Raw genomic sequence first — 16,366 nt, 5'->3', positions numbered from 1 at the left:
TAGGTACTTGAGAAGTGTAACAACTCATCCCTAGTGATGGTGATCGCCGGCATTCGGATTGAAAAACCGCGAAATAGTGCGCGCGTCGCTCCTCGTCGATTTCTTTTTTGCTCAGTCCCCTGGCCCACATTTTAAAGGAAGACCTTATACTTTGTAATTTTTTTAACTTAGGGGCGCGTTTCCAAATTATTTGTATAATAATGTAAAAAGAAGAAAGCTCACTTGAGAAGTGTAAACATCTCATCCCTAGTGATGTAGCCATCTGCATTCAGATCATAGACCGCGAAACAGTGCGCGCGTCGCTCTTCGTCGCTCCCTCGCAGGAGTTTGCTCAGTCCCCTGGCCCACGCCTCGAACTTGAGGGCGCCTTCCCCGCCGTTAGCGCCGCGCTCCCACGTGAGCCAAACGCGGTCCAGGATCACATCCTCGGTTACCAGGTCGAAGGTGTTGTGCATCACATCACGAAATGTATTCTGGTCGATGCCCTGTTTGATAGAATAAACAAGTTATAGTGTCGCTTTCATACGTACACTTCAACACTTTGATGTGCCTGTAGTCGATCCGGCATCTTTGCAAAGACACAGCCCAACTTTCCACCAAATCGGAGGCTTGCTCATAGTCCACAAACACCAATTAAAGTGGCTGGATATAAGTCATGGAAGTAGGCTGTAAGTCATGGAAGACCTACGAGCGATATAATTCGTGATGACTCTCGAGAACAACTTCTAGGCATGACTCAACAACGAGAGTCTGTAACTCTTCAGTAAGGCGTTGTTACCTTTTTTAAAGAACATAACCACCACGCTCCCATGCCCTTGTGAATGACGGAATTGAACAATCGCTGAAGGACCTTAAGTATTGGTTTTTCACCCGCTTTAAGGAATTCTGCTGTTATTCCGTCATTAGTGCTGTTTGTAGTGTCTCATACTAGATGGCGCTGCACCAAGTTACGCGGCGCTAGCGTTTGTCCGTTACTGAAACTATAGTTTACTTGGTGATAGTAATTTTGTTAACCAGAGAGAGTGAGGAACTCTTTACAAAATTTTTGATGTGTAGTATGAATATGGTGTATTTGCATACTACTCCAGAAGTTGGTAGTATTAGTATTGTTCTAGGGCTGTTGATAATTGATATATTTTAAACTATCGGATATCGGATTTACGATATATCGATATTTTTTAATATTTCAATATCGGATTTTTTAGATTTTTCGGCTAAGTTTTAAATTTAAAAAGTTTATAATTCAGTTAATTTATTATTTATTTACAATTAAGTATTTATTAAAATTGACTATTTTTCCATGTAATGTTTAAATTAATATAATACTACAACAAGACAGTATTTTTTTATAATCTCCCTTTTTAACTTCGCTCATTGATAATCAGACCTTATTGATAGACTATAGATAAGTATCTCTTTTGCCGTTTATAGGGCAATGTTTTGTCTGTACATATGAAGAAAGTATTTTATATACATTAGTACTTTTCATTTTAGTGATGTTAGTGTTATTTTCGATAATATGCATATACTAAAAGATGAAAACCATAATATATATGAAAAACTAACGGACCCCCGCGACTTCGCCGCGTGGAATTTAGTTTTCCATGGATTTTTCCGGGATAAAAAGTAGTCTATGTGTTAATCCAAGCTATAATATATCTTAATACCTACCAAATTTCAGCACTAAACTATACTTCGAGATCTGTGTTTTAATACGACGGGATTTTAACGCGTCCGTTGAAGATTGCAATCTCATTTCTTGTCTCTCCTCTGCCATGAGCTTTAGTGTATGGTCCGCGAAGTTGTTGGTTCTTTTTGTATGGGTAAAAACTTAGTCCCGACCGTATGGACAGTTTCCACAAGCCTGTTGTTTAGAACGTCCGCATCAACGCAATCTCCTGGCAATGGCAATCCAAGCGGTTCTGTAATTTCAGTTGAAAGCTCACATGGTTTTGGATTTGTGCAAAATTGACGCGACGCAATCATTTTTTAACCGACTTCCAAAAAGGAGGAGGTTCTACGTTCGGCTGTATGTATGTTTTTTTTTTTTTTTTATGTATGTCCAGCGATAATTCCGTCAATTATGGACCGATTTTGAAAATTCTTTTTTTGTTTTGTAGGGTTTACTTCCAGGGTGGTCCCATTTTTTTCATGTCAGGATCTGATGATGGCATCCTGGAGAAATTGAGGGGAACTTTCGAAAGTTGTAGAGACGGCTAGTACGTTTGTTAGTGTTTCCATAAGGTATTTTAAACCACTACAACTTTATGAAGGTTTGGAGTTGGTCTGATGATGGAGCCGAAACACAGACGATGGAACTCGTCAAGGATTTACAGCAGTCACCTTTTGTTTGGGCTTGATTAATTTGTATTGATGAGTACTTTCCACCTATATGGGTTGTGACTGTATTAAGGGTCTGATGATGAAGACGAGGGACAGTGAAGAGAACTCCTCGACGGTTCACAGTAGCTACCTTGTGTTTGGACTTGATAAATTTGTATTGATGAGAACTTTCCACCTAGATGGATTGTGACTGTATTAAGGGTCTGGTGATGAAGACGAGGGACAGTGAAGAAAACTCCTCGACGGTTCACAGTAGCTACCTCATGTTTGGACTTGATAATTTTGTATTGATAAGAACTTTCCACTTAGATAGGTTGTGACTGTACACACGCAGTAGGTATGCTAACACTAAAAATAAAAAAATAAAAATTTTAATAAAAAAAATTCAACCGACTTCCAACTCAAAAAATAACTTTAACTAAAAAGCAAAAAATAACATCCTACCTATGTGCTACCTTCTGATCAGTTTGAAGGCGGTGCCAAGCCAGTGTCGTGTTTTAATTAAAGCTGTTTCTGGAATAACCACAGAAATTTTGTAGTTTAAACGTATTTAATTAAAACATCACTGACTTGGCACCGCCTTCAAACTGATCAGAAGGTAGCACATAGGTAGGATGTTATTTTTTGCTTTTTAGTTAAAGTTATTTTTTGAGTTGGAAGTCGGTTGAATTTTTTTTATTAAAATTTTTATATAACTTAACTGTAGCGTCCACTCACACGCATTTCCAAACGACTACTGAACGTAGGAACCTCAACACCCATCCCGCGCAGGCCATCCGCAAACTAAATTGCTCTACCTGATGGTTCATACACTATTGGCTAGCGAGAACACTGTAACTTTAGTTTCGCGAAATAAGTAAAATCAAATTACTGCAACTCAAATTACAGTTTTATGCCGTTATAACCCATGAGTTTTCTTGAAATACAGTCTTGTTGGAATACTCATATCTCCATAAATATTTTAAAAAAATCAATTTTTTTTTTATTGAGGTATAAATCAAAATTAGTCAAATGAGTGCTATAAACCCATATAGCACTCATTGGTTTTGAGTTTACACGGCAGCTGAGGTGTAACCGTTACGTGTCCGACGCGTAGAAGTGAGTTTAGAGCTTTATACTCATATACACACAAAACACACACACAAACTCTCACCCTAAAATAATACATTGAAATTGAATGGTTATTTTTAAAAGACCAGACCTGAAAATACGGAGTTAAAATATGCCCATGACACACACAAATAGCTATAGCATAGCTTTCAAGTGTTAAAAGAATTTTCAAAATCGGTTTAGTAGATTCAGAGATTACTCCCTACAATACAACAGATCCCATGCTACGAAGGTACGTAAAACAAACAAAATGTAGGCATTAATGTAAAACGTTTTTGGTTGTCTTTCTTCTCTGACTCCAAATAATAAAAAAAAATGTAAATTTTGGTAGCAAATTAACAATCCACCAGATGTAGAAAGGAATAATGGACTGACACGGACTCTACCGACCACCTGTATAAATAATACATGTATCTGCAAAGAAATAAATTGATTGATTGATTGACACTTACGTCAACCTTGGGGACTGGCTGCCCAATGACAGTGGCCGGCGCGGCCGCCTGCCCAGCGGTCACCAACCTTCGGTACATCACGAATAGCGCTTCCAGCTCACTCCTAGGTACAAAAGAGACAAAACAGTTACAAAAGGGACAATTTAGTAGTATGAACTTTTTGTGCACTAGCAAGCGCAGTGTTGGTCGACCCTCCAGGTTGACTAACGACATCAAGCGAATCGCAGGGATTCGCTGGATGCAGGCGGCTCAGAATCGTGATGTTTGGAACTCCCTACAAAAGGTCTATGTCCCGCAGCGAACGTCCATCGGCTGAGATGATGATGATGAAGACCTAGGCCTCAAGTTGATGGATACAGTGCACGGGCAGCATTATTGAGGAAGTATTCTTTGCATTGTCTACTGTATTTGTAGGCGATTCTTTGCCACTAACCATAAGATGGGTATGCTTGGTGATAAGGTAAGTAGGTATTTTATTATTTTTAATCTTGAATTTTTTACAAGAACTTTTAAAGGTAGGTATTCGATTTTATGCTCATATTAGAGCAATTTTGTAGAAGTAACAGTGTATCTGATCTGCGATCAATAATTTCGAAGATACAGAGACAACTTTTCGCAATACCGTGACTTTAATATAGATCGTCCTTTGCTCTATTTTAAAAAACGGGTGTTTTTAATCCAGTTGCTAAAAAAATAGCCAATCAATATCCATTTTTACATTTACATTGTTTTTTAAACGATAGGTAATGAAAAATATTAAAAATACGTATCTTGGTACCTAGATTAGATAGAATTTTATCAAAAATCCTCAGTAGTTGATCTTATAAGTACCTAGTACTTATTTGTACCTAATGTAGGTAATCTTTGAATCACTAAGCCGAAAAGACGTTATCGTTAAGGCATCGGTTCCGGTATCTACTTAATAATTATAAGCTATAGGTAACCATATTACCTATATCGATATAGGTAACTAGGTACCTATTCTTAGTCACCAAATTATACAAATCAACAAAATTGTTTTACAATGGAAAAGTTAGGCAGTGGATAAGACAGAAAGAACTCGCTGAGAAAAACGCATTAAATAAATATGTCATTATTCTAACTTTTTACTTCAGTAAACTTTCTTTTCAAAAATTAATACAGTAGGTCAGGATTGCAAAACTTGTTTATCACGAACAGCGCCTTAGTAGAATATTTTTATGGGTCTAAATTATAAAATATTAATTAAATTATTAAATGTGTATATATAATATTTTTTCTAATATATCTGGACAGATTAGGTCAGAAGACAGAGGAGGTCTCCTCTGAGGTGAATCTAATGACGTTTTACAATGGCAATCTGTCAAGATTAATTGTATCCGACCTTCAAGGTTTTTGAACCAATTTTTACCAATTGGTCAAAAACCTTGAAGGTTGGATACAATTAATTTAGTATCGAGGAACGCTTGGGTATTATTTCTATATAAGTATATAATTATTGAATCTGTCAAGAGTCTGCTTTTACAGAATGGGATATACAAACATATTATTAATGCTCAAAAAACTTAACTTACGTTCGGAAATAATAAGTAATAAGTATTGTTTTTCCAATAAATACCAGAGAGTTTAAAAGGAAAAACTAAAACATCCAAAATAGACGAGCAAACTTCTAAAAAAAATTGCCTCAAAGACTCCTAAAATTAACTCACTTTGTAAAATGCGTGTTTCTATATAGAAACTCTAAGGTTTTCTCCTTCAAATGTCTGTACGGCATAGCTACGTGTCACTACGTGTAGGGTGCAGGGTGCGTGTGCTGCGACCACCCCCGCGAGGCTTTCGACTTGAACTGACGGGTAGCAGCATCGTCCTAGGGGCGCAAACAGCCACTGACTAAAGCCTTAAAGCCATTTACGTTCCGTGAACGTAAACTCGTTCTTATAAATTTACTTACTACTACTCGTCTACGTGAAATACTATTTTTTATAAATCCTGCGGGAACCATGGGTTTTTTGGGATGGAAAATGGCCTATATGTTACTCAATAACTTCCTCTATTAAGTGTAATTTTCATTAAAATCGGCCCAGCCGTTCTTAGCACGGACTTACAGACAGAAAAAAAATTTAAAAACTTTCGATTATGTTTTAGTATGGTGAAATAGCTATAAGCATTTGTTTTGACATCACAGGCAGACACTTTTATACTCCACCCCTTCACCTACCCTACCTCACCCTATAATAATAAAATTAAAAATACTTCAAAAATAGAAACGTATCCAGGAAACTAATAAGTAAAAGAAAACATTATAATATTTTATATCTACTGATCACTTTTTTAATGGGTAAAAAATCAATCATCCCCTGTTTTCGTAATGTAAAACCAAGCATATTTTTTTATTAAGCGGTACGATTTTGATATTACTGTTTTTACTGAAAGAGTTTATTTTGAAAATGGTCCCATATAAATTTGGAAAACAATTCTAACCCTAAGGCTAACAAAAACAGGATACGACTGATTGTCTACCCATTAATTGTACCATTGGCACCGCCTTCAAGTTCAAAGTGATGAGTAGATAGAAAACATTCGTAATAAGCGAAAGAAACATTATAATAGTGTTTTCTTTCGCTTAATACGAGTAGTCTCCTGCATACATTTGTGTTTTTAAGTCGGTAGTATTGTATTTTTTAATTATTTAATCTTTAAATAACATAGATATGGTTTGAACAATATAAATCATTCCTGCCCAACTCCAAAAGGTTTCTGATTAAAAAATAATATCAAAAAACAAACTTAACAGAATGATGTGATGATGGGTGTCAAAATATTATCACTCAACCCAAAGCGTGGGGTGCCTATGATTCTTATGGTCTTTTCGTAAGTGTTTATACACGACAATACTTTCCAAGAACGCTACAAGCAGCCTTAATACATTATTCTAACTTGGCACGCCAATATCAAACTCTATGCAGGTACCTGATGGCACCTAGGCAAGATGAAAACCCATCGTGTATCAACAGTACGAGTACAACAAGGTATCCAAGTGACACGTCCTACAAAATGTCGTCATGTTATTTCCATCAGTCTGAGGTTGACCCTCATGTAGTAATTACATCGGCAACCGAGGTCCATAAGCAATACGAGGGACTAGTACCGCACCGAAATTCACGAACAAAATTATCTGTCGTTTTTCGTGGAGCTTAGATAGGAAAATAGATAATGCCCTGGAATAACACGGCTAGTCTTTGTCTCGAAAAAAACCATGTTTTCCCGAGATTTGCCAAAAAGTGATGATTATGATGTTATGAATGTTTGTTACTCTTTCACGCTGAGAGCAATGAACCGAATTTACTGAAGTTTGGAAAAGAGATAGATTATAACGTGGATTAACACATAGGCTACTTTTTATCCCTTTAGATGTTAGGCTTATATTTCGCGAGTAACAACGCGGGCCGCAGCTAGTAAATTGATAAACCCAAGACCTCGTAATCCGAAGCCCCATAGGCTAACGACTGTGTCAACGAGGGAGCTATATTCCTCCGCAGTATAAATAATAAGTATGGTTACATACAACGATATTTTACACTAGAGATAGGGCACTACCTAGTGTGACACGTCGGGTAGCAGCGACAGCGAATGTAACATTATTTTGTGGTAGAGAAAATCCTCGTGCAGGTCCCAGGACTTGTGACCTTCGAGTAGGTTTATAGGATCCTTTCAAATGGCAAAACACTTACCTTCCCAGCCCGACATGTTCTCTATGCCCACACTAAACAATTTATGATAAACAATAACATTAAAATTATTGTACAAACTACGCGACTGGCAGCGTGACGGTATCTACGCAACGTACAAACTACTGAGCTCAAATCTTCAAATCAAATACCCTCTTATTTATCTCAAATCCCCTATTCAAATCAAATACCCTCTTATTAATATTAACACTGATACCTCCCCTCCACAATAACATATTAAACAATAAATAATGTAAGTTATCACAAAATTGTGCATATGTGCTAATGGAGTAGCTAAATTCGGATCACTTTTTGCGGTGATTTTGTAGGCACGTTACATATCTGTACTTAGTATAAAATATCGTTGGTTACATAGGCATTTTAAGACATAATTTTTGTCTGACTGCATTTGCATGATAATGTCTTCGTGTGCAGGGCTGAGCATGACAGTTACTCGTAGAAGGGAAGACTTGACAGTTCAGAAAATGTCATTTTAAGTAACTTTTTACTTTAACGTTGATCGTTTATCTTTTCAAAATTACTTTATGCTATTGTATTCATCTTTTTTCTTTGGGTAACTTCAACGTTATATGTCTCAAACGTTGACAAGGTAAGTGTGGTACTGTATTGCACATTATCAACTAAGAATTACAGTGTTTTCCTTCCTGTTTGGGAATATTTTCTAATTTCTAAGCAATCGAACAAAATAATAATCGATTCAATCGATGAATAATTTCTCCAATTATGTCAATGACTTGGCTTAAGCTTTTTTTGACTGCTCAACATTTGAAGCTCGACTGCTCGACCCAAAAAACCTCGTAATCGCGTAACTAAAACGAGGTAGTTGGTGGAATTTGAATGTAACCCTTAACCGCAAAGCTTAACATCTACTTACTTGGTAAACCTGGTACTCTTCAGCAAAATTTCAACGACGCTCATCTGCAGTTTATTCACAGGGATGATAGGCTTAGTCCGTCTGGGCCGGTGGGGAGAGATGCGCCTGGCGTCTTCCGGAGCGCCTGCGGGCCCGCGGCGACCGGCGGTGAGGAACAGACGGACTCCGCGCATGGCGATGGCGCTTGCTGCCATACTAATCTTCTGGTTCTTGTTAGACGCCATGTCTGTGTAAAAAAAATATATTTTCAAGGTAGAATTGAACAAACTATTCCAATACGCTCTTGGCGTATGAAATATCGAAAACCGCTTAAAGAACCTACAAAGATGCAGACAGGGCAGGCAGTTTATACTTAGTAAACGTTGGCTAAGGACGGAATTTGCGACAGGGTTGGATTAAAGAAGTCTAAATGTGGACCAAGTCGTGGGCGTCCGGATCTGCGTTGCTAACGCCTCTTCTGTTACACGAACAAACGCGCTCGTCAATAAACCTGTCTGAACACCTACACATCGAAATGCATTCGAATAAAAAAATCTTAGGTAACCTAAACGTCATAAAAAATGTCTGTTTAATATAAACAAAAAAATGAACCAGCCCTTCCTGCCTTCTTCCAGCCCGTCGAGGCAATTAGAAATAAGTCGGAGAAATGTTTTGGCTCTAAGACTACACGGCAAAAGCAACAAATAATAATATACTCCCGACAGAATTGCTTTTCTTTCGGGCACGGCGCGGCGCCCAATCTGATGGTGAGATTAACCATATTAAAGCGCACAATTGTAAGCGCAAGCACAGGTGCACTCTCTTTTCTCTCACTCTCATAGTCCGATGGGAGGGCAGATCGAAACGACCGGTGAAAGATCAGGCACAGGACCGACGAATTTACATGCTCCAGGCTTCTATTAAGATTTTTCTTGTAAGAAAAATCCCAATAACGTATTTTTTATTGGCCTGACCCGGGGTTCGAACCCTGGACCTCATTTTCCGTAGCTGAACCAGCTAATCTCGGGACCAATGAGTCAGTTTTGTAACTCGATCAGAAGTTAGCAGTGGTGAGAAATGGTTTACTTTCTATTGTGATTGTACATGATGGAAAATTCCATCACCCACGGTTCGTGAAACCTCAGGGAAATTAGGGTTTATGTTCAACGGTACGGAAAATTAGCTACTTCCGGAAACTAGCATGTTCGACGTAGAACCTCTATCTTTTAATTTCTTAGGCATTAGAGGCAACTATTAGTTTGAAAACCTTCGTAGTTTATAGTTCGTGCCTCGCACTACCATTCCCATAATTGCTTTTAGCTTCTAAATAAGATTAGATTAAATTTTCATTACCTGACTGCCGTTGCCTTAAACGTGGTTAAATGCCGTAATAAACGTTCTGTTTGTAGCTGCATTTAAAATTTCCATTCGTTTAATTTTACTGGCGCTTATAGTTTACAACTACAATCCCCAATATTCCGGGATCGGTCATCGGATCCCCGCCGTTTTTTGACCCCCAAAATCTTCTGAATAACTGAATAAGCTAGATTTTTTTGAGATTATTATATACTGGTCCAATTTGCGTTTCTTAATACATTTTTCTTCATCAATAACTTTGGTTAGATCACATAAGGGCATTATAGGCATCGATATAAATCGTTAGATGGGCCCCTCCATAATAAACGATCTATCCATCTATCTAACGATCTACGATCGATGATTATTGTAGATATAACCAGGTAACAACAAAATAACTTACCTACACCAGTTATGTATTCGTAACACTACAGATCTGTATGTAACACTACCGATCCACTAACCACGGACTACCATTTAGAAATTAATCAATTAGAAAAAGAAAATTCTAATATTTCATGGCCCGGCCCAATCGAGCCCAGGACCTTAAGGCCAAGGCCAAGGCAAATACAAGTAGGTTAGCCACTGTAAAAAGACTTAAATGTATTTGGTACACCGGGAACTAATACACTGGCGACCGCTACTCATAAAAAACTTAGAAACAACGAAGATATAACCTAGTTAGATAGCAATCAATTTAGTTTTGACGTTAACCTGAAATGTAAAGGTTATCATAACGTACAATCGTATTGGATATCCCTGGCATCTTTAGAATTTGTTTTTCTTTATGAATTAGGCACAAGTAAGAACCTACAAACCTGCAAGAAATGAAATATCACGTGTCTCAAACGCTGAAGGAAAACATCGTGAGGAAACCTGTGTGGACCGATGACAACAAGACAACAAGGATCCGGACCTATGCAAATTTTATTCAAGATTCATATTTATACAAACGATGCAGGTAAGGTGATTGCCCTCCATACATATGTTGTATTCTTGCAAATAAACAATTATTATTATTATTATTATTATTATACGAATGTACTTACTTAGATCACATACAGCTCGTATGGAGCATAAAATGATTGTTATCAAATCAAATGATTTTCATCATAAAATCCATGCACGCAAACTGTGCACGGGATACAATAAGCAAGCTTCCTCTGGATATGACACGCCACACGCGATATCAGAAGTATCTAGGTAGGTAGAGTTGCCAGGTGTCCAGATAAAGTCGGACATAGTTAGGCTTTTCTATTCGGTGTCCGGCCGAAATTCGGTGTCCGGCTTATACGCCTTATGTTAGGCTTTACATTTAGCAAACGAGCGGACGACGAGTGTGGCCTTTTTACCCAAATGTCAGGCCAAACTGACTGGACTGTCCGGCTTTTAATTTCGGCGATTTGACAACTCTACAGGTAGGTATCGTACCATCAGCTCCGGTGCTATTATTTTTTTCGAATCGGAATATGATGATATACTTACCCCTTTCTTTCTTTACCGTTCGAGATAAATAGTAAAAAAAAACCTATGGGACCGAGACTTGGTCGCTAACTATGGGCCTCATGAGAAGACTCAGAGTTACACAGCGGGCGATGGAATGAGCTAAGCTAGATCTGCGTGATCGAATCAGAAATGAGGACATCCGCAGAAGAACCAAAGTCACTGATATAGCTCAACATGTCGCGAAGCTGAAGTGGGAATGAGCGGGGCACATAGTTCGAAGAGCCGATGGACGTTGGAAATGGCGGCCGCGCACCAGAAAGCGCAGTGTTGGCTGACCCCCCATCAGGTGGACAGACGCTGGATGCAGGCGTCTCAGGTTCGTGATGTTTGGAAGTCTCTACAAAAGGCCCATGTCCTGCAGTGGACGTTCATCGGTTGATATGGTGGTGGTGGTGATGATAGCTACATGAAGTAAGTTTGCGTTTGAGAATATCTTTGAAGCGCAAGTATTGACCTGAATGCCAGCTCTCCTACCATGTACCTTGGCACCTCCGGAGTTCGTATCTATCATGGTGACTTTGGGAGGAAGCTAATAGTCAAAGGAGGAAGGAAGGAAGATTTCAAGAGATTCCATACCGTTCCCTATACGCTTTCACGTCATCTCTAATCATCATTCATTTAGGACTCGTTGTCAGCGGAAGCAAAACGAATGCATCGTAAAAATACTGTGCTTATAGTTAAGAAAACCCGTGCGGTTTAATATTGACTGACAAAATCTACATTATCATAAACGAAACCACTCAATCAAAAATTCAAAATGTTTCCCCAAATATAAAAAAATCATTCTCATAATTCGTCGTCCCCAAACTAAAGGCTGTATTAGTTACAAAAGTAGGTGAGTACAATTGAATGGCATTGAACGTGTGGATATACAAGGCACGCCGCCCTACAAAAGACTGCCTATTAATGGGAAGATAGCAACAAAACTAAACTTACATTATATCCGTAGCTCCCCTATTTGCACCATATACTATGTATACAAGTTTAATATCACGACGCACGATCGGAACGTACGTATGAACGGCATTAAACTTGATTGTTGCTTAGATACGGTTTTTGTGAGGCAAGTATTGATATTTTCCACGTTCCCACACTTAGGACTACGGTATAGATGTATACATCGTCTTATGTAAACAGTAATACAGTGTTTCCGTCGACAAATTTCAGGCGACCTCGAAAACAGAACATAGAGGTAATCATGCGATATGTCTTCTTTACATTTATCTATTGTTATCAACCCATATTCGGCTCACTGCTAAGCTCGAGTCACCTCTCAGAATGAGAGGGGTTAAGCCAATAGTCCACCACGCTGGCCCAACGCCGATTGGCAGACTTCACACACGCAGAGAATTAAAAAAATTCTCTGGTATGCAGGTTTCCTCACGATGTTTTTCCTTCACCGTTTGAGACAACATTTAATTTCTTAAAATGCACACAACTGTAAAGTTGGAGGTTCATACCCCGGACCGGATTCGAACCCACGCCCTCCGGAATCGGAGACAAAGGTCATATCCACTGGGCTGTCACGGCTCATTTATCTATTTATACATTTATCTATACGTACTAATATTATAATTGCGAAAGAAGTCTGTCTGTCAATCTGTTACCTTTTCACGGCTAAACGGCTGAAACAATCAAGATGAATTTTGGTATAATGGTAAATGGGACCTTGGAACAAAACATAGGGTACTTTTTGACCTTAAAATAATATTAAAAAGGGGTGAAATAGGAGTTGAAAGTTTGTAAGGATTTTCATATTAATGAATGTTATGATGAAAGACTTTCATTTTAAGAGTTACAGTTTTAAAAATTTGTTCATAGTTCAAGTTTAAGAATTTTATAAATTCAACCCCTAAAGTGGTGAAATAGGGGTTGGTTGTAGGTTGGGTTGGTTGAAGTTTACATTGATTTGCACGCAGACGTCCACTAGATTCTTAATAAATCGAGAAAGAAAACGGTATTTCAGCCGCTGAGTGTCGAAATTACCCTCTATTTGTTTAAGAATTTGACACTTAGCGTATGAATGATCCCCTGTTCGCGCCTCACAAAGTCTATGATTACCACTGTTAGCTATGCTATACAAATCATTCCCTCGTGGAATAGTACTAAAAATATCTACTGCCGCTTTAGACAACCAGGTTGATCCTTTGCGCAAAAAATGTATATTTATGTACCTTATCTATGATTATGGTTTTGGTCGGGTAAACTTTAGTTGACTTTTGCGGAAAACAAACAGCTAAATAAATTAATCTTGTTTCTTTTGTTACTAAAAGGAATCAAGTCAGCAAGCAGCAGTTCTCGCCTCGGAGGTGCTATATGTATAAATTGTTTCACATCTCTCACAATACCCCAATTAAGGGTCACGTCTAAGCGTTTAGCCAATTTAGACCAGCTTGGCTATACTGGTTTACCTCGAGGGAGATGATCCCTACAATATTACAGTGTCCATTGTATGTACTTATAGTGTGAAATGTTAAAAACTTTAATAGCGTGAGTTAGAACTCAAATCATAGACCTAGCATGTGCCACGACACAATATAGTCGACCAATAGCGGCGTTGTTGTCTCTGTTCCATCTCTTTTACCCCAACGCAACGAAAGAGAGAGTGATATTTTCGACTCTACTGCAATTGGTCGACATGCGCAGCTGTATTTATTACAATAATATGTCGATAGATGGCGCTATTAGACATACATTTTCATTTCATTTACATGTTGCATTTTAATTTTAATTTAAACATATTTAAAAAAAAAGCGAAGGGTCACAAAATATCGAAAACCACTAGACGCACAACGAAGAAAAGATATCGACCATTTCGTCATATATTGCTGGGAACTGATTTGATGAATGTATCGTTCTACTGTTCAAATTAGTGTATTTTTATAGTAGCCCGGGATGCTTTTGCAGATACTAAAGTGTTATGGGGGGACTGATTAGATGTAGTAGATTAGATAATAGGAAATATAAAATGGTAACAGGTACCTATACCTAATTTTGTCCCATTACTGGAATTATCAGAAAAATATACTAACAAATATTTTTGAGATTATTTCCTTCAAAATAAGTAAAAAATTAACTGCGCTTGTGGCTCGGATACTGAAATATATGAGCTTTATTTTGTAACCCTCCCGTTCCGTTACGGTCAAATCGTTAGATTTTCGAAATGCACACCTTTTAGCTATCAATAATTAATCCACTTTATCCTTAATTGACGTGTTGGTTAACTTGATTAGTATTATTGAAATTACTTTTTTTTGGTTGCCTAAGCGTACACACCAATATTAGGAGCTCATACTTGGTGGAGGTACTCAAAAACGTGCAAGGTATAGTCTCCTATGTTCATCTGCCGCTCTCGAGTAACTACATAAAACCCCTCTTCCGCTCCGTTATTATAAATAACATTAGTTTTATAGATAAACTGGTTTAGTTTCCGTTTGATCGAAAATAATACACTGTAATCTTTGAATCGAATCAAAATTCAAGATACAACTACGCGACGTAAGTACAATTTATGTCGTTGTCAAGATATAAAATGCACGATTTCAACAAAAATACCTTATATTATATGGTCTAAGAAAAATACACATTTCAAAAAAGAATTTAACAATTGTGAATTCTTATTATTTTTGATAATTATGATTTATTATAAAAAAAATTCGGCAATTTTTCTGTACCTATGGTACTGGATCCAAAATGGTCGGTTTCCTTTCCTGAGGTGGGTTAAAGGTTATAGTTAGTCTTCTAAACGTCCGTTATGAACGAATTTTGCGAAAGGGCCGGATTAAAGAGGTATAAGGGCGGATGAAGCCGCGGCCTAGCGTCTAATCACGGATAGGTATACATACTTCGTATATTAATCATCATTTAACTATCTATATACAATACTGTTGTGACTAAGCTGGAGCTTAGACCCACCACACCATGCTGCTGCTATGCGGCCACAGATTATTAGATACTACGTAAATGCGGGTTAACGGAATTAGTGGGACAATTGTTTATTTTTGCAACGACTACAGCTGTTAATTATAATCTAAGGCATGGCGGCAAAGAATATAATTATTATGGAGGTGTAATATCGCCATCTTTCATACATAATTTTCAGCGGAACAATTCGCCCGCAAACTGCAGGTTGCTGAAACGCCTCAACAGTTCTACTGTTCTTTGATAGATGTCGTTACTAGTCTTAGACCATTAATAACTGGACGTGGTTCGCTAACCGTTACCCCTCTGGCAAAGATCAAAAATCTATGATCTAATTCGTTTATAAAAACTGTTGCTACAGAATCGATGTTTCATTGTTGTAATCGTTTTCGTCGTGTAAGGAGCTAACTAAAAATGCCGGTTTGTGTAGTTAAATGGCATAAAAAACGGCCAAAAACTTGTAGTTTAGTAAAAGATGGAGTAACGTTTCATTTGAAAGTATTTAAACCTTAATTTTATCAAATTTTTAATAAAAACAATTTATAAAAAGAATCGATTCTTTTGACGAAACAGCCAAACATCGATCAGTAATCGAATATTCTATGTATTTAATCTGTGGATAGTCTAAGCAATGTCACAGTAAATATGCAAGCAGTAGTTTGACTTCATACTAGAGGTCGAAACGCGAGCTATACCTCAATTTCAATTTCAACTTACTAGTTAAATAGATTTTATTAATTAGAAATAAGACTTACTCACTAACATACTAAACTTAAAACAGATACACTAACAATATACTAACATAGAAAAAAAAATTAAAACTGTTACTCTTATTAATTGAAAAACTTGTTTAATGTAATAATGTAAAGAATAATAAAGGCTTTGAAATTGAGAAAAACATAAGGCATTAAAGAGCTAACATAATCTATGGAACCCTACACTGCGCGTGGCCCGACACGCACTTGACCGGTTTTATAATATTTGTTCACGTAGTGTGGAGGTAATACCTAGATGGCATCACCAAAATAAACATATGAATACGACCTATCCTTCAAAGTCATTGATTAGTATCAGCATTAGTATTAATATTATTTAAA

At 37.5% G+C, this 16,366-nt stretch overlaps 1 protein-coding gene across 3 annotated transcripts in view; it reads right to left on the bottom strand.

Moving 5' to 3' along the window:
* Positions 1-16,366, bottom strand: part of LOC112054493 (calaxin) — a 292,161-nt gene that overhangs the window by 1,427 nt on the left and 274,368 nt on the right. For 2 of the 3 annotated variants that reach the window (XM_052891316.1, XM_052891317.1), the window contains exons 2-4: positions 8,508-8,733; positions 3,906-4,008; positions 223-485 (exon numbers count right to left, since the gene is read on the bottom strand). In XM_052891316.1, the coding sequence (XP_052747276.1) occupies positions 223-485; positions 3,906-4,008; positions 8,508-8,731 (590 nt within the window). In that variant the 5' untranslated portion in view covers positions 8,732-8,733. Of the gene's footprint in view, positions 1-222; positions 486-3,905; positions 4,009-5,593; positions 5,717-8,507; positions 8,734-16,366 lie in introns of those variants that run through there. The other variant, XM_024094292.2, reaches the window with a different exon arrangement.

Source organism: Bicyclus anynana, chromosome 1, assembly GCF_947172395.1.
Source record: "Bicyclus anynana chromosome 1, ilBicAnyn1.1, whole genome shotgun sequence".
In the NCBI taxonomy this organism is placed as follows: domain Eukaryota; kingdom Metazoa; phylum Arthropoda; class Insecta; order Lepidoptera; family Nymphalidae; genus Bicyclus; species Bicyclus anynana.
The sequence above is the reverse complement of the archived record's forward strand: the minus strand, read 5'-3'. Positions and strand labels throughout refer to the sequence as shown.